Below are 23,953 nucleotides of genomic sequence, written 5' to 3' on the forward strand. Positions count from 1 at the left end.
TTTTTCCCCCCTTCTCTGAAAGCTTTCTTGCTGGTGACTTTGTGAATATTCATTACATGCTTGTTTTCCTGCAGAGGATGCTGATACCTTAGTTCATCTTGACTGATGCCCTTGACTTTAGAAGATAAATAGCAAAGTAGGGATAGATGACAAGGATTGATTAGCAATCCAGCTGCTAAGCCAAAATGTAAATGCTTGTAGATAACCCAGCAGCTAAAGAGCCTGCAGAATGCACCTTGGTGGAATTAAGAACATGTGCAAGAGGAGTTTTCAGTGGCTGCCCAGACACACTTTTTTTATTTGATGCTTCCTGTTGAAGGCTCATTTTCACCAGTGCTTTGCTTTACAGAAAATGAGTTTCCCTGTTTTGAAGGGAAAATCACCTCTCTGTTAATACCAATTAATAATTCCTTAAAAGAGTGCAGATTGTAATCTGGACAAGGAAAGGTATTTGTATTAAACTGACCTTGAGCAGGTGTAATTGTAGAGTTGGAGGAGGTTCAGCTCATATCTTTGCTGTAAACTTGGTAGGCTCTTTCAGGTAGTGATTCTTTGGCCTAATGACACCAGGTGGTGAGGAAAGGGTAAATAGGGGCTGATGTGCTCCATGGCTTTTGAGACATCCAAAACTAGATGTTCAAGACACAAGCTGAATGAAAGGCTGCTTTACTGGCAGCTCAGTGGTGGGCCTCTCTGCCAGAGGATATTGGATGTCCTAAATACATGTGGATACAACAAACAGATGAAGTCATAAAAGTAAAATCCATTCTGGAATAGTGTGTGCAAAGGAGCTGCAGTCACATCAGACAGTCTTTGAGGGTCATAAATTGCTGGGAGACAGTGCCAAGGAAATTTCTGTGCTGAGAGATGTCATAATTGGTCTGTTGGACCATTGATAACAGCCAAGAGTGGTTGTCATGCCATAAAAATTCAGAAATAAGGTTGTCTCTGCCTGCTATGATCAAACCTGGAGCAGTCTGCCCCCTGCCATGCCATCCAGCATTCCAGGGCACTGTAAGTCCTTACTACTGCTCTTTTAAAAACTGTACAAGCTGGCACAGCCACCAGAAGAATTACACAATTTCAGGGCTGGAAGGGACCTCAAAAGATCATCCAGTCCAACCCCCCTACCAGAACAGGATCACCTACACCACATTACACAGGAACACATCCAGGTGGGTTTTGACTATCTCCAGAGAGGGAGACTCCACAGCCTCCCTGGGCAGCCTGTTCCACCCTCACAGTGAGGAAATTCTTCCTTATATTTACATGAAACTTCCTATGCCTCAACTTCCACCTGTTGCCCCTTGTCCTGTCGTTGGGCACCACCCAGCAGAGCCTGGATCCATCCTCTCAGGACTCACCCTTAAAATCTTTATAAACATTGATGAGGTTACCTCTCAGTCTTCTCTTCTCTAAGCTAGAGAGCTCTCAGTTCCCTCACTCTCCTCACATGGAAGATTTTTCATTCCCTTGATCATCCTCATGGATCTGTGCTGCACTCTTTCAAGGTGTTATACATTCTGTCCCCACAAAGGAAGGTGTTATGCACTCTGTCCCAAACTGCTAGCTCCTCCTGTCACCCATTAGCAGTGAAAGCAAAGGACAGCATGGAAAGGAGCAATAGAACCACCTCTTCTGGTAGCAGTGTCAGCTCAAAGGGCTTGTAGAGTTGGCCAGGGATATCAGATCTTTCTAAGGAAACACACTGGCCCCAGTGGAGGGGACAGTGACCTGCTGCAAGACTACTGTTGCCCAGTCTGCTGAGGAGGGTGCAGGTTGTACTGAGAGCTGCCCCTCAGCTTGTTGAATTTTGGCTGTGCTGCTGTGCACAGACCACTTCTTCATTCATCCCTAGACTGTTGTGTAGGGATTTTGACTCAATTAAAGGAAATGCATGAATGGATTTTTAAAAAACCAGTTAGGATTCAAGTTTATTTCCAAACTGAAGGACACTGAGATACTTGAACGTGTCCAGAGAAAGGCAACAAGGCTGGGGAGAGGTCTCAAGAACAAGCTCTATGAGGAGAGGCTGAGGGAGCTGGGGTTGTTTAGCCTGGAGAAGAGGAGGCTCAGGGGAGACCTTCTTGCTCTCTACAACTACCTCAAGAGAAGTTGTAGCTAGGTGGGGCTTGGTCTCTTCTCCCAGACAAGCAGGAGAAAGTTCTTCACAGAGAGAGTAATTGGTCGTTGGAATGTGCTGCCCAGGGAAGGTGGTGGACTCCTCCTCCCTGGAGGTGCTTAACAAAAGATTGGATGTGGCACTTGGAGCCATGATTTAGTTGTCAGGAGGTGTTAGGTATGAGGTAATAGGTTGGACTTGATGATCTCTGAGGTCTTTTCCAAACTGCTGGATTCTGTGATTCGGTGACTACCTGGTGAGCAGTCTCTGATGCCCTAGCCTTGCTGTGCTATCACCTTCAGGTGATTTCTTTTGTTCTTGCCTTGTCTCCTTAACTGGGGGATAGAAAACACCCTCAGAAGTCCCCAGATCCTCCTCAGATTGTGTTTATTGTGAGTAGAAGGTGCTTTAGCGTGTGTGTGCTTGCTGTCAGCGCATGCTTGCTAAATAAAGCAGGACATTAGACCTAAGCATGTCATCTTGCAGGCTGTCTTCAGTAATGCTGTGGTGTAAAAGGATGCTGTTATCCAGGCTTCAGGAAAAAGAAGGTTGCAGAAAACAGAATTGTCCAGGTTTTTAGAAGAGTTTAAGAATGGATCTCAGGTTCTCCCTGTCTTGTCCTGTCTGGTGTACTGCTACAGCTCTCCATGCACTTCTGTTCTTATGCATCTCTCTTCCCTCCTTGTGACAGTTATGTTTGCTACAAGGATTTACTCTGGCAATAAGGTTGTCCTTACATCTTGTCTCCTTGCAAAGAAGGCAGGAGAGAGTGAAAGCATGGGACAAGGAGAGGATTTGGTGGCTTTCGTGCAGATCCACCACAGCTGACAGCCTCCATGAACAGATCACTGACATGTTTATCACATTCTAGGTCTATGCAATGGAAATAACCCAGAATTTGGGATCAGTAAAACATTTTTAAAGTCCCTGTCCCAAATGATGCAAAGAGTCCTTTATCCTATGACCTCATTCCTCCTGTACTTCCCTGCTCCATTCTGTGCTCTCTGGGCATGCTGGGGGCGGAGGGTGGGTTTTGTTGTGTTAATTTTTAAGTGATCTGTGTTCAACATTTCTCTTTTCAGTTGTATATGAGCACAGGTCAAGATTAGAGAAGTCATTACAAAAGGAGAGGCTTGAACACAAGAAAGCAAAAGAAGGTAAAAATGTGCTTTTCACTTTGACATTGAACATAGCTTGATTATTTTAGATGCATTTTGCTCAATTTCTGATGATTACCGAAGTGCAACACACTAGGAGGACCACCTTGGCAGGTCCGTGGTGGTCTGTTCATTACACCTTCCAAATCTATTTATTTTATTCATCTATTTAATCTGTTTTTAAAAGGAATAATCTGGTTTAGTGCTGTTTACAGATCACTGCAATGTGGAACAGTATACTCAGAGTGTGTCTGTACTGATGTACATAAACCTAACCCCTGCGTGGGGTGCGGGCACGTGTCGATCCTGTTCTGGCTTACCAAAACCATGGGATCTTTTCCTGCATTCCACAGATGTGAAATTAGACTCCAGATCAGTATTACTACACATGCTTAGGGGTAAACACATGCTTTGCTAACATAGATTTTCCTGCTTAAAACTAATTTCCAGGGCGGGGTGTGTGAGGGGGAAGTGGTTGCTCACGTTATGTTTCTTACACATATGCCCTCTGAAACCTCAGCAGAATGCAATCCTCTGAGTTTCCTCCTTGTCTTTGGTTACTCTAAATTCCCTACAATTTTCAGAGCAAAGCCCATATCCTTCCCAAAACTGGGGACTCAGCCTCTGAATTAAAGCAAACTGCTTTAGAAAAGATGAAGGACGTGTAAGAAATTCTTTGAGAGGGTGCAGTGGTGGATGGCTTTCTGGTGCCATCTAGTGTAGAGCTGTCCCATGGCTGTGCAGAGGCGAGTTGGCGTTTTCAAAGCCAGAAAAGAGAAACAAGGAGCAAAAGAAGGGGGAATTTTTCCTTTAGTTAAACTTGGTCTAGACTTTCACACTTTTTAGAGTACCTGATTTTTAATTCCAATGCAGGAATACGCAGTTTATTAACATCTTTTTCCTTCTGAATGATGCCACTGGGCCTCTGCTGAGGGAGTTCATGGAGCAAATTTAATTACCCTGCCCTGTAGCCCTGTATCTCATACTAAGATATGCAAACTGTAATGAAAATGTTTGATGAAATTAAAAAGTGAAAACCTTTTGTCAAAATTGGAGCACTTCTGCTCAGTTCTCCATTGTTTGTTTGTTCTGAAGAGCCTTTGGGAAACTGTTCACTGCATAAATATTTTAACACACCTGCTGTGTGGCTAAATTCTCTTCTTTAAGTACAGATTCTAATGTTTGTGGCTCTTTCCATCGCTCTTCTCCCTTTATGTGTTGCAGATTTTCTCGTTTATAAACTGGAAGCACAGGAAACACTAAATAAAGGAAGGGTAAGTCATCATTCCCACCACAGGTTCCTAATAGTCAATGCTGTTTGAGTTGCTAGAAAAAGGAAATTCTTTGCAATTACAGCTGTTCAAAGGGAGAGGTCTTGCAAAATGCTAATTGAAAAAGCACTCCCTTATTCAATTTCTGCTCTGCAATTCCTAATTATTTGAGCTGCAATGGGAGATCCTAATATATTTCCAGAAAATTTAATGGAGAAAATATCCTCCTGTTTATATTCTGGTAGTTCAAACATAATGTTACCATTTTTAAAGGGCAAGGGGAATAATAAAGCATTTTTGTAGCTTAGTCCTCAGGGAAAAGGACAGTGACAACTTTCTAACACATGGGCTTTGAACAGGAAAGCATAAAAACATCAAGAAACTTTGTTTTATATGCCAAGTGCCAGAAGGGAAGCTGTATCTGGCAAAAGACCCAGAGACCTGCAGAGAACTCTTCATAAAGCAAGTAAATTAGCATTTTATGGCTACTTCGTGTTGGAACTGGGGAGCAGTTTGTGAGTTGAGTAACATAAGTTACAATACATTGTTCCTGCAGTAGATGTGAAGTATATATGCTTGATGTGCTCCAGAGCAAGGAGAGAGAGTAATTTGTTTCCTGGGGAGTTAGGCCCCTTGGCTTGTGACTCCTAAATAACTGCATGTCCAGAGCCTAGAGGAATGTCAGTATTGCTCTGTTTAACAGCAGTGTTTTGGTGTTACAGCAAGACTCCAACAGCCGCTACAGTGCCCTGAGTGTGCAGCACCAGATGTTGAAGGTAGGTAACTGAGATGGCCAGGGTCCTGCAGCTGGGTCGGAGCAATCCCATGTGCAAATACAGGCTGGGCAAAGAGTGGCTTGAGAGCAGTCTCAAGGAGAAGGACTTGGGTCTGTCAGCTGTCAAAAAGCTCAACATGAGCCAGCAATGGTTGCTGGTAGCCCAGAAGATAGCAATGCCCTGGGTTGCATCAACAGAGGTGTGACCAGCAGGACAAGAGAGGCGATTCTCCTGCTCTATTTCATTCTTGTGAGACCCCACCTGGAATGCCCACAGCATAAGAAGGACATTGAACTGCTGGAGGAGGCCCAGAGGAGGGCCACAAAGATGATCAGAGGGCTCTAAGAGTCTTGGCTGCTCATTCTGGAGAAGAGAAGGCTCTGGGGAGACCTTAGAGTAGCCTTCTAGTACTTTTTACAAGGGCTTGTAGTGATAGGATGAGAAGGAATAGATTAAAGCTTGAGGAGGGCAGATTCATACTGGATATTAGGAAGAAATTCTCTACAGTGAGGATGGTGAGACCCTAGAATAGGTTGCCAAGGGAGGTCATGGATTCCCTTTCTGTGGAGGTGTTCACAGCCCTGTTGGATGAGGTTGGAAAAGACCTGAGAGATCAAGTCCAACCTATTACCTAATACCTAACACCTCCTGACAGCTAAACCATGGCTCCAAGTACCACATCCAATCCTTTGAACACCTCCAGTGATGGTGACTCCACCACCTCCATGGGCAGCACATTCCAGTGGCCAATTACTCTTTCTGTGAAGAACTTTCTCCTCACCTCGAGCCTTCGTCTTACACCACCACCCTTAAAAGATGATTTACTATAGATTTCCCTAGTCAGGCTTTCCAGTGGGTGATCTAATGTTATCAAATGCAATGACTTGTGTGGAATGCTGACTTATCAGGCTTTGCATTGCTTGGCATGTAAAGATCAGAATGAGGGGACACAGCCTCAAGTTGTGCCAGGGGAAGTTTAGGCTGGATGTTAGGAAGAAGTTCTTCACAGAAATAGAGATTGCCCATTGGAATGGGCTGCCCATGGTGGTGGTGGAGTCACCATCCCTGAAAGTGTTTAATAAAAGCCTGGATGAGGTACTTGGTTCCATGGTTTAGTTGATTAGATGGTGTTGTGTGATAGGTTGGACTTGGTAATCTCAAAGGTCTTTTCTATCCTGGTTAATTCTGTCTGATTCTGTGTCTTGGCCACATTCAGCAGTGGGACAGTGCAAGTGCAGGGTGAGTTGACACAGCCCTAGAACCAGAGACTGCTCCTCACAGAGATCATTTTGTGTTTGAAAGGGGCTGCAATCTGCATGCTTTGAATAATAAACATCTCGTTATGAATGCTTCCTATTCATCCTGACTCATTGAACAAATTGCCAAAGACAATATTAGCCAGATCTGCAGAACTGCTGCAGTGAACCCAACTTGGTGTTTGCAGAGTCAACATGAAGAGCTAAAGAAGCAGCATGCCGACCTTGAAGAAGATCACCGCAAACAAGGGGAAGAGTTTAGCAGAACATTCAATGATCACAAGGAGCGATACTTGCAGCTGCAGCAGGACAAAGAGCAGGAGATCTCTAAGCTGAAGGGTAAGTCTAACCTGTATCTGCCTGCCCAGATTAAAATAAGCATTTGTCACTTTGGTGTGAGACAGACAGGTGTTTCCAGTTCTGGGCCCCTCAATCCAAGAAAGATGTTGAGTTGCTTGAATGTGTCCAGAGAAGGTGACAAAGCTGGTGAGGGGTCTGGAGCACAGCCCTGTGGGGAGAGGCTGAGGGAATTGGGGGTGTTTAGCCTGGAGAAGAGGAGGCTCAAGGGAGTCCTTATTACTGTCTACAACTACCTGAAGGGAGGTTGTAGCCAGGTGGGGGTTGGTCTCTTCTCCCAGGCAACCAGCACCAGAACAAGAGGACACAGTCTCAAGCGGTACAGGAAGGAGTTCAGGCTTGATCTTAGGAAGAAGTTCTTCACAGAGAGAGAGATTTGCCATTGGAATGGGCTGCCCAGGGAGGGGGTGGGGTTGATGTCTCTGGAGGTGTTTAAAAAGGGACTGAATGAGGCACTTAGTGCCATGGTCTGGTTGATTAGTTAGGGTTGGGTGATCAGTTGGATTTGATGACGATCTCCGAGGTCTCTTCTAAGCTGGTTGATTCTGTGATTCCTCTTTTCTCACTAACAGGTCATTTGTGCATCTTATGCCTCCTGATAACTTATATTTTATTGATGATTCTCCCTGGCCTCTTTTTGAAGTCTCTTTGTGTGTTTTCTTTGTGTTTCTGTCTAGATTAGAGAACTAGTAAGAAACACAGCACTTAAAAGCCTGTCAGATGCCAGAGGGTGGTTTATCCACGCTTTCATTTTTAGTTCTAAGGCTTGTATAAACCTGGGAAAATGGGCTTGCCTCCTGACTCTCTTGTTGTAATCAAAAGGCATTCTAAGATTGTTTGCCACTTCTATCAGAGATTTAGCTGTGCCTTTTCATTAAATGACTTCATATACATTTTAAGCCTAATTTTCTCTGTATGTATCAGCTTCTCTGAAACATGTTGCACCTGTGTACTTGGATGATGAAGTAGTATTCATTTTTGTGTTCTCTACCCAGTTTCCTATTCAAGAGATTCACTGCAGTTTACAGACCTCTTCAGTCCCAATTACACAATTGTTTAGAACAAAAGGATGGGACTCTCCATCCAGGGCCTTCAGCCACTTTCTGCCATGTGTCACTAACACAAGTTAGTTTTGGAGCTGCCTGCAGTTTTGTCTTCACAATAATTTGCAGGCAGAGGCTGTATTTATTATTTGTGTCTTGGTTCCACACCAATGAAGTCATACATTGGACTGGTCTGGATTTCAGCCTAGCAGCCTGGAGTGTGGGAAGAGCTTGCCTGTGTCTGCTTGCAATATCCCACATCAACAGAATGTAAGAGCTGGGAAGAGAAGCCACTCTCCCTGGTCCCAGAACGTAAAGCTTTTTAAGTATGCTGGCCATCTGGGCACCTCTTCTGAAAGAATAGATCAGTCCTGTGCTGTAAAATTCTCATTCAGCAGATGTAATGTGAGGGAAGAGGGAAGGGTGGCTTCCTTTCTGCCTTGTCAAGATTGGGATTTGGCTGTCTGCAGTCCCCAGTGTGAACAGGGATGCATAATTCCACTTGTAAACTGGGTGCACTGATATAAAACTCAACCAATGTTATCATTTTCTGCTTGAAAATACAAAGAGTGGTGGGTTTTTTAGGGCTAGGGAGGGAGGTAACGTAAGCCATACAATTATCACAGAATCATAGACTTGTTAGGGTTGGAAGGGACCTCAAGGATCATCTAGTTCCAACCCCCCTGCCACATTAGAGCAGGTTGCTCACAGCCACATCGAGCCTGGCCTTAAAATCCTCCAGGGATGAGGCTTCTACCACCTCCCTGGGCAACCTGTGCCAGTGTCTCACCCATCCCTTTTTACTATAGCAATTATATAGGATTTTCTGTAGTTATGTTGCAGTCTTAATTTTGGTGCTTCATCCAGCAGTATAAATCTGACCTGCTTTAAATTCTGGCTGTCATTTGGGGTTTTTTTTTAAGCAGAATCCCTCTATAACTTACGGGAGGAGAACAGACAGCTGAGGAAAGCTCACCAGGACATACACACCCAGCTACAAGATGTTAAGGTAGGCTTTGCTTTAGGAAACACAAACTGTTCTCCCAAGTTTTAACAAACTGAGCTGTGGTGAAGACTTGTAGTGTCCATTATGTGGCCAAAAAGGAAAGGAAGGTGGCTGAATTGTCTTGCCACCTGCACTTTAGGTCATTTAAATAAATGAGAGAAGTATTTTGTGTAAGAATTGGAGTTGGAAATTTGATTTTTAATCTTTTTTTTTTTTTTTCCGAGTTGAGAATTGTGTTTTCATAGACTCACGGAATGGTTTAGGTTGGAAGGGACCTTAAAGGGTCACCTAGTCCAACCCCCCTGCAGTGAACAGGGACATCATCTAAATCAGATTGCTCAGAGCCACAAACAGCCTAACCTGGAACGGTTCCAGGGATGGGGCTTCTACTACCTCTCTGGGCAAGTTGTCCCAGGGACCTTGGAGACCACAGATTCATCTGCCCCAACCTCCCTGCCAGGGGCAGGGATGCCTCTCAACTAGCCTTAAGTTTGCTGAAATGAATGTTTTGCAGCTCTTTTATTTTAAAACATTCCTCAACATCTATTTCAACTTTCAACTTTATTTTAGTTAAGCAACTCCTGGCCTCCACAAATTTTCTTTCCTGGCATGCCCACGTTCCCTGTTTAATATGCATTCCCTGTCAAATAAATCAATGCTGTCATTCCAGCTCAGGAGTTTCTTTTTTGAAATAAATCGAATTATCTTGCTCGTTCAAAATCCCCCAGGCTGCCTCATTTCCTTTGTGTAAAACATGTAACGTTCTTCTTTTTTGTGTAGCAACAGCATAAGAGCTTACTCTCCCAACACAACCAGCTTGTAGTGACTCTGGAAGACCACAAGAGTGCACTAGCTGCTGCACAGGTCAGAAAGGAAAGCAGCCGCTACCAGCTCTTAACCTTCCTACCACTTGTTTCTCCCAGTTGAGCTGACTGTGATGTTCTGCATGCAGCCTATCGCATGGGGAGCCTGCAGTCAGCACCACGCTGCACACCGCAGGGAAATGCATGAGTCAAAAGGGCTGCTCTTAATCAGAAGCTGCAACAAATCCTAGGGCTGTTGGAAAGCAAAAATGCTGTATTCTAGGCTCCAGGATGCATGTGTTACTGATCAGAAGAGAATCTCTGCTTCCTTGAGAGCTGTCAAATACCTTTCTTTCTCTTTCTTCTTTGATAGAACTTGTGTTAGCTTAACATCCCACACTCTGACATTCACACACATCACTTGAAAAGATGCTGGTATACTATGAAGTCTCTTTATATGACTAAACATCAGAGCAACAGAGGTAGAGTATAAATGGAGGAATATAAACTCCAGGTGGAACTCAAATTAGTTAAAGCAGCAGCAGCAATACTTTTCTTAAATGTAATTTCCTAGTGAACTATCGTGGAGTGCAAACTTTGCTAGACTGTGGCAGGTTCACTCAGCTGTGCCAGTACAAGCTGTGTAGGCCACAGGGAATCTGGAAGCAGGAGTAATGCTGGAGCAGGGAAAGATCAGAGGGAAAGGCAATGAGGCAGTGTGAAGTTATCTTTATTCCTGACTAATTTTCTTCCTTTAAATGTTTTCATGGTCCACAGAGTTATTAGCAACATGCAAAGCATTGGATCTTCTTCCCCCTTCTCCCCTCCCCAGTTCTGCTTGTTGTGCATGTCAACGTGTGTCAATATTCAAAAAGCAGGGAAAGACCTGGAAAGTCTCTCCCAGACTAAATTGATGGAGAATCTTCATTGCCAGTCCTAAAATATTCTGGCAGCTAATTGTAAGCTCTTCTCCCCTTGGTCATGTTAGCTACTTGGTCTGTGTTTGCAAACATCTGAAATTCCACAAGGGCAGATACAGGCACTGATTTAAGGCTCACCAAATCCAAAGGGAAGCTCCATACACTTCTCCTGGCTTTGAGTTAGTTCTTTAATTAGAAAACCTGTGCCACACAAAGCCTTCCTATCTGCAGCCAGCCATTTATCACAGGGAGAGTCTTCCCTCCACCAAGAGTCTTGCACATTCCTTCAGAACAGAAGATGTTTACCACAGTTGCACGGCTTCTCCTGCAAACCAGCCACAGGAAGTTCCACAAGGGATTATTGCTGAGAAACACACAGCTCAGTAAATGACCCCTCTATTTCTAGGTGTGTTCTAGCTCTTAAATATCAGTAGTCAGTGCTGCACTAATGAATTTGTGACCTGAATCTTCAAGGCATTGTAATCTTTGTACTTTTCCACGGCTCAAACAGCCAGGCAGATTCATTATATATTTTTATAAACCCTGTCTCTCTGCCAGTATTAATACCTTTGGAGCTGTGGCCTTGAATCACAATGTTCAGCTTAGTGACTCGTGCAGCAGAATGCAGCCACTTGAATTCTGATCTGGATGTGCACTGTTTAAATATCCTGATAGATCCTGTCTCTGCATGGGCAGGGGGGGGGAAGAGGGACAAAAAACCCACAGAGCCCTGCATATTCATCTTGTGTTCAGTAAATACTATGTTTTTTCCCCCTTCTAAAATTTCTTCCTGGTCTCTCCAGCTGTTAATGAGGAAGCAGAAGTAATCCCCCTGGAATGACAAGAGTTAACCATTGTGCATTCTGCTTTACTTCTAGGCCCAAGTGTAGTAAGAGATGCTGTAGGCTGTGGGAGAGGCTTTGAGGTCTGTCTGGCTTTGGAGCTGTTCCTCATTGCATCATCTCAGGCTGTAGCACTGGGGATATTGTTTTGTATGAGTAGCCTGCATGGGATGTCACTGCATCCTGCCCTGCTGCTGTACTGTTGATGTGATGCCACATAACACACAGAGTGGGAACTGGAGACAGTTTTTAACCTGAATTATAAAAAGGAGTATGAGATGCACCTCTGACTTCAAAAGGTGCAGTAAACAAGTTCACAGATTGCATTGGGTTGGAAGGGACCTTCAAAGGTCATCTTGTCCAGCCCTCCAGTGTGCAGGGACACCTCCAACTAGATCAGACTGCCCGGGCCCATATTAAGTCTGCTCTTTAATGTCTCCAGGGATGGGGCCTCAACCATACCCCTGCGCAACCTGTTCCAGTACTTCACCACTCTCACTGTGCAGAAATTTCTCTTCATGTCCACCCTAAATCTCCCCTGCTCCAGTTTCAAACCGTTGCCCCTTGTCCTATCACTATATGCCCTTCTAAACAGTCCTTCCCCAGCCTTCCTGTGGGTCCTCTTCAGATACTGGAATATAGTTACAAGGTCACCCTGGAGCCTTCTCACTGGAGCAAGAGGGAGCGCCTCTCATGAGGCACCCGCTTGTGTATCTGCAGCTGGTCAGCTTCTGTAAATCCTGTCCTTCTCTAAAAGCTGACTGTACAAGGTAGTCTTTCTTGTATGTCTGCTGTATAGACAAGACCTGGTGTCCCAACCAGTCTGCATTCTCATACTGGACTTTAACACCTTTTTGAAAGTACCTTGTACAAAGTTGGTGCCCCCAACACAAGAAGGGCATCAAGCAGCTGGAGCAGGTCCAGAGAAGGGCCACAAGGATTATCTGAGGGTTGGAGCACCTCCTCTATGGCAGGAGGCTGTGAAAAATTCAGGGCTGTTCAGCCTGGAGAAGGGAAGGCTCTGGGGATATCCTATAGTGACCTGAAAGGAGCCTACAAGAAAGTTAGGAAGGGACTTTTTACAAGGGCTTGTAGTGATAGAATGAGAGGGAATGGATTGAAGCTTGACTAGATTTAGACTGGAGATTAGGAAGAAATTCTCTACAGTGAGGGTGGTGAGACACTGGAACAGGCTGCCCAGGGAGGTCGTGAATGCCCTTGCTATGGAGGCGCTGTGCTAGCGAAAGGTGTCCCTGCCCGCGGTGGGCTGGTTGGAACTACATGTTCTTCAAGGTCTGTCTTCCAACCTAAACCATTCTATGACTCTCAAAGTGAAATGTCATATCAATTTACAACATGTTACTGTTGCATTGCAGGAAGGCTTTAGAAATTTACATTTTTCTCTCTTTTTCCTTTCCCCCCCCCCCCTTTTCCTCTCGCTCTTCACCAAACGGTATACTATGACTTTCTTTGCCACAGTTGTGTATGTTGGCTGTTGTCTTGTGTAACACCTCTCTAACTGTTGAGGATTTGCCATTTTCATGATGTGTATATATCCTTTGAAAACTTCTTTTTCTGAAAGAACCACACTTCTTTTTAGCAGTGAAGGAGAAGTGGTGGTGCTCTTGCTTGCTCTTGCTTTCTCGCCTGCCAGGAAAACTGCATCATCCCCTTCTGACAATTCAGCTGCTTGGCATGAACGAAACAAATCATCTTTGGCCCACAGAGTTTTGTTGTGTGTTTTGGGGTTTGTTTCTTTTTTTTCCCTAATCCATTTTGTGTGCATGTGCACTTTGGCTGGAAAGATTGAGATGAATCAGTGTTATCTAGTGTGTGGAAACAACCGATTTTCAAAGCTCTTGCCCCTTGTTCCCTCTCCTTGGTATTTGCTCTGCTGTGAGTATTGAGTCTTTCTACTGCATGTCATGCCATCGAGTTTATTCTGAGGTGACTACATTTTATTAAGCCATTAATTTGGGCACACTATGATTCATCTGTTGACTTCAGTCCCAGGTGGAGGAGTACAGACAGCTGAAGGACACGCTCAACAAAATGCCAAGTTTCCGACAGCCTGAGAAGGTAGAACAGCCAAACGAGCAGCCAGAGGTGGGAGCTCCATCTCTCCCCAGTGACCTGATGCACCATGAAGCTGTGGCTGAAGAGCATAAGGAGGTAGAAAGTACTGACTGGCTGCAGACACTATGGGAAATGGTTCTTAGCAACTCTCTATGTGCTTAACTCGCATGAAAAGCCTATGTGTAATGCTACACCTTTGTCAGCTCTTAAGTAGCTGAAGTAGAAGAGTTTCATCTTACTGATCAGTAGAAAAAAATATGTTCATGATGGACTGGTTTTGACTGTAAATGGCATTCAGCACTGGTTTAGAATAGAATAGAATTAACCAGGTTGGAAAAGACCTTTGAGATCGAGTCCAACTGATCACCCAACACCATCTAATCAACCAAACCATGACACCAAGTGCCCCATCCAGTCTCTTCTTAAACACTTCCAGTGATGGTGACTCCATCACCTCCGTGGGCAGCACATTCCAATGGCCAATCTCTCTTTCTGTGAAGAACTTCCTAACATCCAGCCTAAACCTCCCCTGGCACAGCTTGAGGCTGTGTCCTCTTGTTTTGCTGCTGGCCACCTGGGAGAAGAGACCAATCCCCACCTGGCTACAACCTCCCTTCGGGTAGTTGTAAACAGCAATAAGATCTCCTCTGAGCCTCCTCTTCTCCAGGCTAAGAAGAGGAGGCTCAGAGGCTTCTGGTAAGCTGGTTTAAGAAGTTGCTAAAAACAATTTTTTGGATAATAAGCAGTCTATCTCCTGTGCTTCAGAAGAGCTTTAAGAAGTTATGAAGAAATTACCTTTCCATGTGTTTTTACACAGTTTCAGTGGCACACTTAAGTCAGTGTGGGTCAAACTGGCGTGCTAGCCAGTGTTCAAAAAGGAAGGGGGGAAAATAAGGCAAAGTTATGGGTGAATCCTAGATGTTACAAAACATCAGTTGTGGTTTTGGTTTGGTCTGTGGCCAGCAGGACCTACCAGGAAATAAAAATACAAAGCTTTCTTTGTAGATAAGGAATTGTAGCAGTTTTGTTCTACTTCAGACAAAACGAAGCTTAACCTGCTTCATGATGCAGTTGTACAATGCCTTCTGTAGCTGTGCAGAGCCCAGGATCAGGTATCATAGAATTGTCAGGGTTGGAAGGGACCTCATGGATCATCCAGTTCCAACCCTTCTGCCATGGGCAGGGACCCCTCACACTAGATCAGGTTGCTCAGAGCCACATCCAGCCTGGCCTTGAAAAACCTCCAGGGATGAGGCTTCCACCACCTCCCTGGGCAACCTATTCCAGTGTCTTACCACCCTCATGGTGAACTACTACTTAAAATCCAATCTCAATCTACCCACTTCTAGTTTTGCTTCATTCCCCCCAGTCCTATCACTACCTGACATGCTAAAAAATCCCTCCCCACCTTTCCTATAAGCCCCCTTCAGGTACTGGAAGGCCACAATAAGGTCTCCTCTGCACCTTCTCTTCTGCAGACTGAACATTGACACTGGCAGGAGGGACAGCTTGTTCCAAAGCAGGCATTTGGCTCTCCTGGCTCCAGTGTCACTGCTGCAGGCTCAAATAAATGCATCATGTCTGGCTCATGGGAAAATATGAAATCCACATCTTGTGCATACAAAGTCTTGTGTATGTTTTGCAGAATGAGGAGCCAAAAGAGAGAGAAGAAATAAACACCCAGGAAAAAGAAGATAGAGCTGAGTCTTTTCATCTGCACAGAAGGGCTCATGATGGCCAGCATGCCAAAGAACTAAATATCCAGGAGCAACAAGAGGCTGGAGAGGACGATGAGCAGCATGTTGATCGAGTTGAAGAGGAACGCAAAAAAGAGCTCGAAGAGGAAGAAATGGAGCAGGCAGGTCAGCCTGAGCACCTGGAGGAGGAGCAGGATCAAGTACCAGAAGAGCACGAGTGGAAAAACCAGGAACAGAAAGAAGAGGAAACCAATATGCTGGGTGATCATCTGCATTCAGAGGTATGCAGCTCTTTTTCACTCCTTGATTAGGTTTGCTGTTGCAAGGGAGGCATCTGTGACCATTGCTGACTCCATGCTGAGCTCACCTGTATCTAGGTAAAAATCAGCATCATAGTCTGTCAAGGGGAGTGGGGGTGGGAACTGGGCTGCTCACACAGATGAGTGACAGAGGCTCTCTATGTATTCCTGTCTTCCCAAAGTGAAGAGAAAGGGAAGAAGGGAGAGAAGCTGATGGGTTGGGAAAGAAACTAAACCAGCTGGGATGGAAATAAGAACAATCTAATGAAACAGAGACAAACTAATAAGGAACTCTACTCCTCATGGCAATGTCATTGCTGTCACCACTGATGCTGTGGCAGAAGTCCCAGATTGGACTCTGCAGCAGGCAGGAATCGGATTCTGGAACATGTGGATTGGTAGCAGTAGCTGAACAGAGGAGTCCTCAGATTGCTTGCCACTGAAGAGGCAGCTTGATGCTAGTGATCCCTTACCTTTGTACTGAAAATGGCATCCATGGGATGGAATCCCTTGTTGGGTCACCTGTCCTGTCTGCTCTTTCTTGCAGGTGCCACCTCTGACTTCCTGCACCCCAAGGTGTCCCTGCCTGTGGCAGGGGGGTGGGAACTAGATGATCTTTAAGGTCCCTTCCAACCCAAACCATTCTATGAATCTATGAAGGTGGGGCACAAGAGGTGGCAGTGCCCTTGGTCTGCGCAGGAGCAAGTCAGAACCTTTCTGCACCCCCAGCCCTTGGAACTCTCCCTGTCAATGCTAGCAGCAGCCCCTGGCTGTGCAAACCTGCCCTGAACTTCAGAAAGTGGTAACACTGAGCAGAGACTGAGCTAGGAAGTCAAATCACTGACCAGAATTAGTTCTGTTCTAGATCAAACCAGGACATAGCCATAGAATATTTAGAATTCAAAGCACTCAGATGCAGAGGATTCAGGCTCAGCTTCAGCACATGCATACTGCAGTGCTTGCCAGATGAAGCCTAATGAACATTAATTCTGCTGATAAAAAGCACCAGATGGGAAAAAAGAGCAATCAGCTCAAATCCCATCTCCTACTTTAAACTTGAGGTCTGTGGTGGCTGATGGGGAAAAGATAGCATGAGACTCATCTTCACCACTTTGGTGAGCTGTCCTGCCTTACTCATTTGATGCATTTCATCAAGCTGCAGTGTGTTTCCCTGTCAGATACACCTACCTTCTGGAAACACATTCCCATCTAAATGTTCTCTGGCATTTGACAGGAAATCTGAACTGCAAGGTGAACATGACTGGAGCAGCCAGGGGAAATCAGAGCGTAGCTTGCTCTCTGCAGCTCTAAATAAAACCAGCAAATCCCAGATTTGCATTCTAGATCCAATCTCCAGTGCAAAATATATTTTACTGATCTCACCTTGGGCTTTGTAAGCAGATTAATTGTATAACAGGAGTGTGATGAGAAGCCACTGTTGGAGGGGTGCAGTGGATTAGAGCAGCAGTAGCTTAAGCTGTGAAATGAGTTAAAGTTAATGCTGGCTGTAAAAATTGTGGAGTGTCTAACTTAAGGCTCAAAGCAGCCCCTGCAGAACCCCCCAGTTAAATCACTGGAGCATATTTGCTGTCTTAATTGTCAGCCATCAAAACCTTCCTCACTATCCATACAGACTGGGGGATGAGGTGATAGAAAGCAGCCCTGTGGAAAAGGACTTGGGGTGCTGGTGGATGAGAAGCCGAACATGAGCAGGCAGTGTGAGCTTGCAGCACAGAAGCTGCAAATCACATCCTGGGCTGCATCCAAAGGTACACTGCTAGCAGATCCAAAGAAGTGATTCTGCCACTTTGCTCGGGTGAGACCTCACCTGGACTACTGTGTCCAGGTCTGGAGCCTTCAATAGGAAGGACATGGACCTGATGGAGAGGGTCCCGAGGACTATGAAAGTGATCAGGGGGGTGGAGCACCTCTGGAGGACAGGCTGAGGGAGCTGGGGGTGTTCAGTTCCAGGGACACTTAATAGCAGCCTTCGAGTACCAGAAGGGGGTCTGCAGGAAGACTAGAGAGAGACTGTTTACAGAGGCCTGCAGGGGCAACGGCTTCCAACTAGGGAAGAGCAGACTTAGATTGGATGTTAGGAACAAGTTCTGAACCGGGAGGGTAGTGGAACACTGGAACAGATTGCTTGGGGCCACATCCTTGCAGATATTCAAGGTGAGGCTTGACAGGGCTCTGGGCAACCTGATGTAGTTGAGGATGCCCCTCCTTACTGCAGAGGGGGTTGGACTGGATGACCTTTAGAGGTCCCTTCCAACCCAGACCATTCTATGATTTATGATTATTGACATGTAAGAGAAGCACAGCTTCCCCACACTCATCTCCTTTTCTATCCTCATGACCTTCACATGTTGCATTGGTTAGGCCGCACCTTGAGTACTGTGTCCAGTTCTGGGCCCCTCAGTTTAAGAAGGACATTGAGACACTTGAGCATGTCCAGAGAAGGGCAACAAGGCTGGTGAGAGGCCTTGAGCACAAACCCTATGAGGGTAGGCTGAGGGAGCTGGGATTGTTTAGCCTGGAGAAGAGAAGGATCAGGGGTGACCTCATTGCCCTCTACAACTACCTGAAAGGTAATTGTAGACAGGAGGGGGTTGGTCTCTTCTCCTAGGCAACCAGCACCAGAACAAGGGGACACAGTCTCAAGCTGTGCCAGGGGAGGTTTAGACTCGAGGTGAGGAGAAAGTTCTTCACCGAGCGAGTCATTCGTCATTGGAATGGGCTGCCCAGGGAGGTGGTGGAGTCACCGTCCCTGGAGGTATTCAAGTGGAGATTGGACGTGGCACTTGGTGCCATGGTCTAGTCGTGAGGTCTGTCGAGACAGGTTGGACTTGATGATCCTTGGGGTCTCTTCCAACCTTAGTTATACTGTGAAATACCCCAACACTTCCAGCCTCTCTTCAAAAACAAACTAATTAATCTTTAAGCAGAGACAAGGAAAGTGACAATTACTTTGCTGTGATTGTACGCATTGCATATGGCATCTGCAGCATTTTCCCTCTTGACACAGGTTTCTGCCTGCTTGTTTCTGATCATCGCAATGATGATTAATCTGTGACTAACACATTCCTTTGACAGATAACATCAACAAAAGCTGTAACAAAGAGACAGAAGACAGCTTATGAACAACAACTGGAGCAACAGCACCTTGCAGCCCAAAGAGCAGAGGAAGCCAACCAGCTGCGGGAACATCAGGAATCACTCCACCAGCAAAGGCTGCGAGGGCAGCTGCTACGGCAGCAGCAGCTTCAAGAGAAAGAGCTTCAGCTGCAGAAACAGGCAGAACAAGGAGAAAAACTCTACAAAACCAGGCTGAGGTTCAGTTCTTTTACTTCACTCGGTCATGGCCTGTGCTCTAGGTTTTATGGCTGGCACCAAAGGGGTGGTTTAGTGCTGTAAACATAGACAAGCCAGAAACTAAATTCAGTGGGGCTCATCTCCTCGAGGTGAGGAGACAGTTCTTCCCAGAAAGAGGAATTGGCCATTGGAATGTGCTGCCCAGGGAGGTGGTGGAGTCCCTGCCCCTGGAGGTGTTCAAAAAAGGATTGGATGTGGCACTTGGAGCCATGGTTTAGTTGTCAGGAGATGTTAGGTATGAGGTAGTAGGTTGGACTTGATGATCTCTGAGGTCTTTTCCAAGCTGGTTCATTCTATGATCTCTTTTTTGCCCCCAAGGAGAAAGCTGATAGCTATTTTAGGGGATTTTTCCTTCCTTTTTGTTATTTTCCTCTTTCCTTTCACTCTGGAAGCCTCTGAAGTCTGGAGCAGTGAATACACATTGCCATGCACACCCTTGGGAGAAGTTAGGGGCTTCTGGCATACAATGCCCCTTGTCTTACAGCTTGTTTTAAATTAGTAATTATTTTCCACTAAGTAGCAATGATGATCTTGTAGTGCTGAGGAGCTCCAGTATCAGGTATGCATTAAGTACCTAAGCTAAAGTTCCTCTTAAATGTGAGATGCTGTTTTTAAGTAATTCCATGAGGACTTTCTGGACAAGAGTGACTGGTATTATTTGCATTGGAGAGACAAAAGCATGGTTTCAGGAGAAACCAACACCTTTTTGGTGTCATAAAGTTACTGAGCATGCAGTTATAGCCATAGCATTGCAGCTTCTACCTGCCTTCCACCCTCCACAATCACATTGCCTTGTGCTTCTGCTTAGTTTTAAATCATTAGTGACTGTCTTTTGTGTTTTGGAACCCTAAGCCCACTGAATTTTCTTTGCTGAAACACTGAAATATTAATGTGACCCATGTTCTAAAAGGATTTGGGTAGGAGAGAGCCTTTCACAAATTGCTAGTCAAAATATGCAGTCTGGCAAGAACAACCACATAAACAAACCCTTCTCAAGATTAAACTCAAGCTGCTTTGTCAGCAAAATAACTAATCCACCTAGTTTATGACCCTTTATCTGAGAGGTTCTTTCCTTCCAGCTCATAGGATTACTGCTTTGATTATGGAATATACTAACTTAGGAGCTGTATAAAAGGAGGATTCCATTGATGTGTAAAGAAATACAAGCACAGAAGTTGCTGTAGTAGGGCAACAAACAACACAGTCTCTGTAGTAAAAAAAATAAATAAATCTATATCTTCTTGCAGGAAAGGTGATGTGAAAAAATAGTAGGTAATAGAGGGGTAAATTTGAGCTCATTCTAGCAGGAGCCAGGAGAGGCAGAAGGAATGTTTGATTATTAAAGCAGAACCACACTTGTTTGAAACTGAACTGATGTATTTGCATTCAATTTCCTCAGCCAACAGGCTCATTATAACATGGACCATGATATTGTTCAAGGGGAAGAAGATCAAGGGATCCAGGAAGAGGAGGGAGGTAAGATAAAGTGTATGCCCCTACCATGTTCATGTTCCCTGGGTACTGCCTTTCATTTGAGGTTTTAATATTCATTTCATATCCACTTTGGGTTCACGTGAAACAGAAGCTTGCAATTCAAAACCAAGAGCTCAAATAACACTGCCTGAACTCAGAGAAATACAGGAATTACTAAAGATCATACCCACATTCCTGAAAGATAAAGGCTCCTTTTGACTTGGCTACAAGGATAGGGCACTTGGCTGCATTCCTGGCTCTGAACTATGATTTTGTGTCATCTCTTAAAATGATGAAGTCTTTGAGTCTGTTACCTACTAGCAGTAAAACTCAGGCAAGCTTCCCAGGTAAAGGCTGCCTACTGCTAAAAGCACAGATGGTGAGGCCACCCCTTGAGTACTGGGTTCAGTCTAGGGCCTCTCACTACAAGAGCGACATTGAGGTATCAGTGCAGGGCGAGAGAAGGACAACAAAGCTGGTGAAGCATTGTGAGGAGCAGGGAAAGGAATTAGGGTTGTTTAGTCTGGAGAAAATTAAGCTGTAGGAGGACCTCATTGCTCTTTACAACTACCTGAGAGAAGGTTGGAGTGAGATGGGGGTCAGTTTCTTCTCCCCAGTAACAAGTGCTGGGACAGGTGGAAGGGGCCTCAAGTTGCACTAGAGGAGGTTTGGGTTGGGTATTAGAAGCAGCTTCTATGCTGAAAGAGTTCTCAAACGCTGGAACAGGTTCCACAGGGAGATGGTTTAATCTCCATCCCTAGAGGTATTGAAAAGATGCAGAGATGTGGTGCTGAGGGAGATGGTGTAGCACCAGAGAGTTAGCTAATGGTAGAACTTGAGGCTCTTAAATGTCTTTTCCAACCAAAACAATTCTAGGGGGTTATGAAAAAGGCAAAGTAGAAACTGCCGCAACGCAATAATAATAATATCAAAACATTTGTCAGCTTATGAACGTGACAACCAGCACCAGCATGGAGGTGAAGATGATGAGCAAAAGAATGCAAATGAACAGCAAGAACCAGAACATCAAGTAGAAAATCAGCAGGCTGATGAATCAGTGAGTACGAATTAAGATGCTATGGATTGCAGTCGTTACTGAAGTGAAAACCCAGAAGTCTCATCTAACATAATTGCATGGTACAGAAATAAGATGAACCAGAGGGGTCTGCTAGGAAGACAAGTTTGACAGTTTAAATCTACATCTAGGATCTATTTAAAGTTCTCCTTACTGATCTGGGAAGAAATCAAGGCAAGCTTTCTCACTGGGAGGAGGTTGTTTTTCTGAGGTGTATTTAGCTGGGACTTGAACAGGTAAAACTTGGATTCCAAAGAGTGAGAGCAGTAACTCATGGGTGGTGAGGAAGAGGGGTGATGGTACTTTCCATGCTGTGGTTAGTGAAGAGGGTAAAAGCCAACTCAATAGCCATTGAAACCAGCTGGACTCAGTAAATAGGTGTGAGATCTAGAGAGAGGACGTTCCCTAGTACTCAACACAGCTGTGACACGCATGGCACAGATTTGGATGCAGGAGAGTCAGTGCTGTGCTTTCTTCCAAGTTCCAGCATTGACAGGCTTGATGTTCCATCACACCAAATGTCTCACTCCCCTCCCTCTCAGCAGATTAAGTTGTATGATAAATGTTTCTACAGGATCTTTAACTCATTAGCTATAAAGATAACAGAAATGCTTCACTGAATGATAAGCAGAAAGGAGATGTTCATTTTCTGAATGGCAGAGCATGATGAAGAGTGATTGGTGTTTGTTTTATTGTAGGCATAGGCAAGGTCAATATTGCAGGATGGACTGGTACTGAAAGATCACATCAGCTCTGTTGAGCCATGAGCATATAAACCCTTATCTCTTTTCACCTGGGTCTTATCAGGAATTGTCACAGCCTCTGTGCAATAAGTCTGGATTCAATCTGGGTTTTAGCAGACAGGTACCATACTGCAGGGCTGTCTGTGCTGAGTGCTGCAGTACTTTTTCTCTCAGCAGTGGACATTTATTGGCTGGAGTTTGGTCTGCTGAGCCCTGATGCCTGTAGAGAGGTTCCAGCTGGTTTCAGGGGGTACAGAGTTGACTCTAACACAGCTCATGCTAGGGTAGCTTTCAAGTGAAATGAAATTCAGCTGAGATATTTAACATTCACTTTTGAAAATTACAGAAGGCAGCCATGGAAGATGTGAATCCTGCTGATGACCCCAACAATCAGGGAGAAGATGAATTTGAGGAAGCTGAGCAAGAGAGAGAAGAAAATCTACCAGATGAAAATGAAAAGCACAAGCAAACCAGTCCAAAGCAAGGACACAGGGGAATGGAAGAGCACCTAGTGGTTAGTAAAGGGAAGGGAAGCATCTGTAGGTCCTTTGAAGGACCTACAGCACAGTGGTGAGGGAACACTGAACTGTGATTTTTAAAGGCCTCCTGTGAGCCATGTGTGACACGTGGTGGTACATGGCTCTGTCTTTCATCACTGGCTCCACTCAGTGAGGTTCTGTAGCCTCCTCAGGACCCCTCTATTCACCTTCACACAAGCCCCTGCCAGCACTCCCCTTCATACCATCATCATGTCCTTGTACAAATCTCATGCTGCTTGCCTACCATCAGCTCTCAGCTATAAGCAGTAGTGTCATAGAATTATTAAGGTTGGAAGGGACCTCAAGGATCATCCAGTTCCAACCCTTCTGCCAGGGGCAGGGACCCCTCACACTAGATCAGATTGCTCAGAACCTGAGCCTGGCCTTAAAAACCTCCAGGGATGAGGCTTCCACCACTTCCCTGGGCAGCCTGTGCCAGCATCTCACCACCCTCATGGGGAAGAACTTCTTCCTCACATCCAATCTAAGTCTACCCATTTCTGTTTTTGTTTCATTCCCCCTAGTCCTATCACTACCTAACAGCCTAAAAAAAATCCCTCCCCAGCTTTCTTGTAGGCCTCTTCAGATAGTGGAAAGCCACAATAGAGTCTCTTCAGAGCCTTCTCTTCTCCAGACTGAACAGCCCCAACTCTTTCAGTCTATCCTCATAGGAGAGGTACTCCAGCCTTCTAATCATCCTCGTGGCCCTTGTCTGGACATGCTGCAGCACATTCAGATCCTTCCTGTAACAGAGGCTCCAGAACTGGATACAGTACTCTGGGTGTGGTCTCACCAGAGTGGAGTAAAGGGGGAGAATCACCTCCCTCCACCTGGTGGCTATGCTTCTCTTGCTGCAGCCCAGAAAGCCAATCACATCCTGGGCTGCAAGTGCACACTGCTGGCTCATGTTGACCTTCTTATCCATCAGCAACCCAGGTCCTTTTCTTCAGGGCTACTCTTAGGCCAGTCCCTGCCCAGTCTCTAGTGGTGCTTGAGATTGCCCCAACCCAGATGCAGGACCTTGCACTTGGTGTTGTTGAACCTTCTGAGGTTGGCTTGGGCCCAGCTCTCCAGCCTGTGAAGGAACCTCTGGATGGATCCTTTCCCTCCAACATGTCTGCTG

General features: G+C 45.3%; 1 protein-coding gene across 7 annotated transcripts in view; it reads left to right on the plus strand.

Moving 5' to 3' along the window:
- The window catches only part of GOLIM4 (golgi integral membrane protein 4), a 43,258-nt gene that overhangs the window by 14,350 nt on the left and 4,955 nt on the right, over window positions 1-23,953 (plus strand). The window contains exons 2-13 of one of the 7 annotated variants that reach the window (XM_054166479.1): window positions 3,205-3,279; window positions 4,504-4,553; window positions 5,273-5,326; window positions 6,771-6,921; window positions 8,906-8,991; window positions 9,769-9,852; window positions 13,561-13,725; window positions 15,275-15,607; window positions 18,722-18,960; window positions 20,400-20,476; window positions 21,418-21,530; window positions 22,638-22,805. In XM_054166479.1, the coding sequence (XP_054022454.1) occupies window positions 3,205-3,279; window positions 4,504-4,553; window positions 5,273-5,326; window positions 6,771-6,921; window positions 8,906-8,991; window positions 9,769-9,852; window positions 13,561-13,725; window positions 15,275-15,607; window positions 18,722-18,960; window positions 20,400-20,476; window positions 21,418-21,530; window positions 22,638-22,805 (1,595 nt within the window). The remainder of the gene's footprint in view (window positions 1-3,204; window positions 3,280-4,503; window positions 4,554-5,272; window positions 5,327-6,770; window positions 6,922-8,905; window positions 8,992-9,768; window positions 9,853-13,560; window positions 13,726-15,274; window positions 15,608-18,721; window positions 18,961-20,399; window positions 20,477-21,417; window positions 21,531-22,637; window positions 22,806-23,953) is intronic. The other 6 variants (XM_009902377.2, XM_054166480.1, XM_054166483.1 and 3 more) reach the window with 6 other exon arrangements.

This window comes from Dryobates pubescens, chromosome 13 (assembly GCF_014839835.1).
Source record: "Dryobates pubescens isolate bDryPub1 chromosome 13, bDryPub1.pri, whole genome shotgun sequence".
NCBI classification, from domain to species: domain Eukaryota; kingdom Metazoa; phylum Chordata; class Aves; order Piciformes; family Picidae; genus Dryobates; species Dryobates pubescens.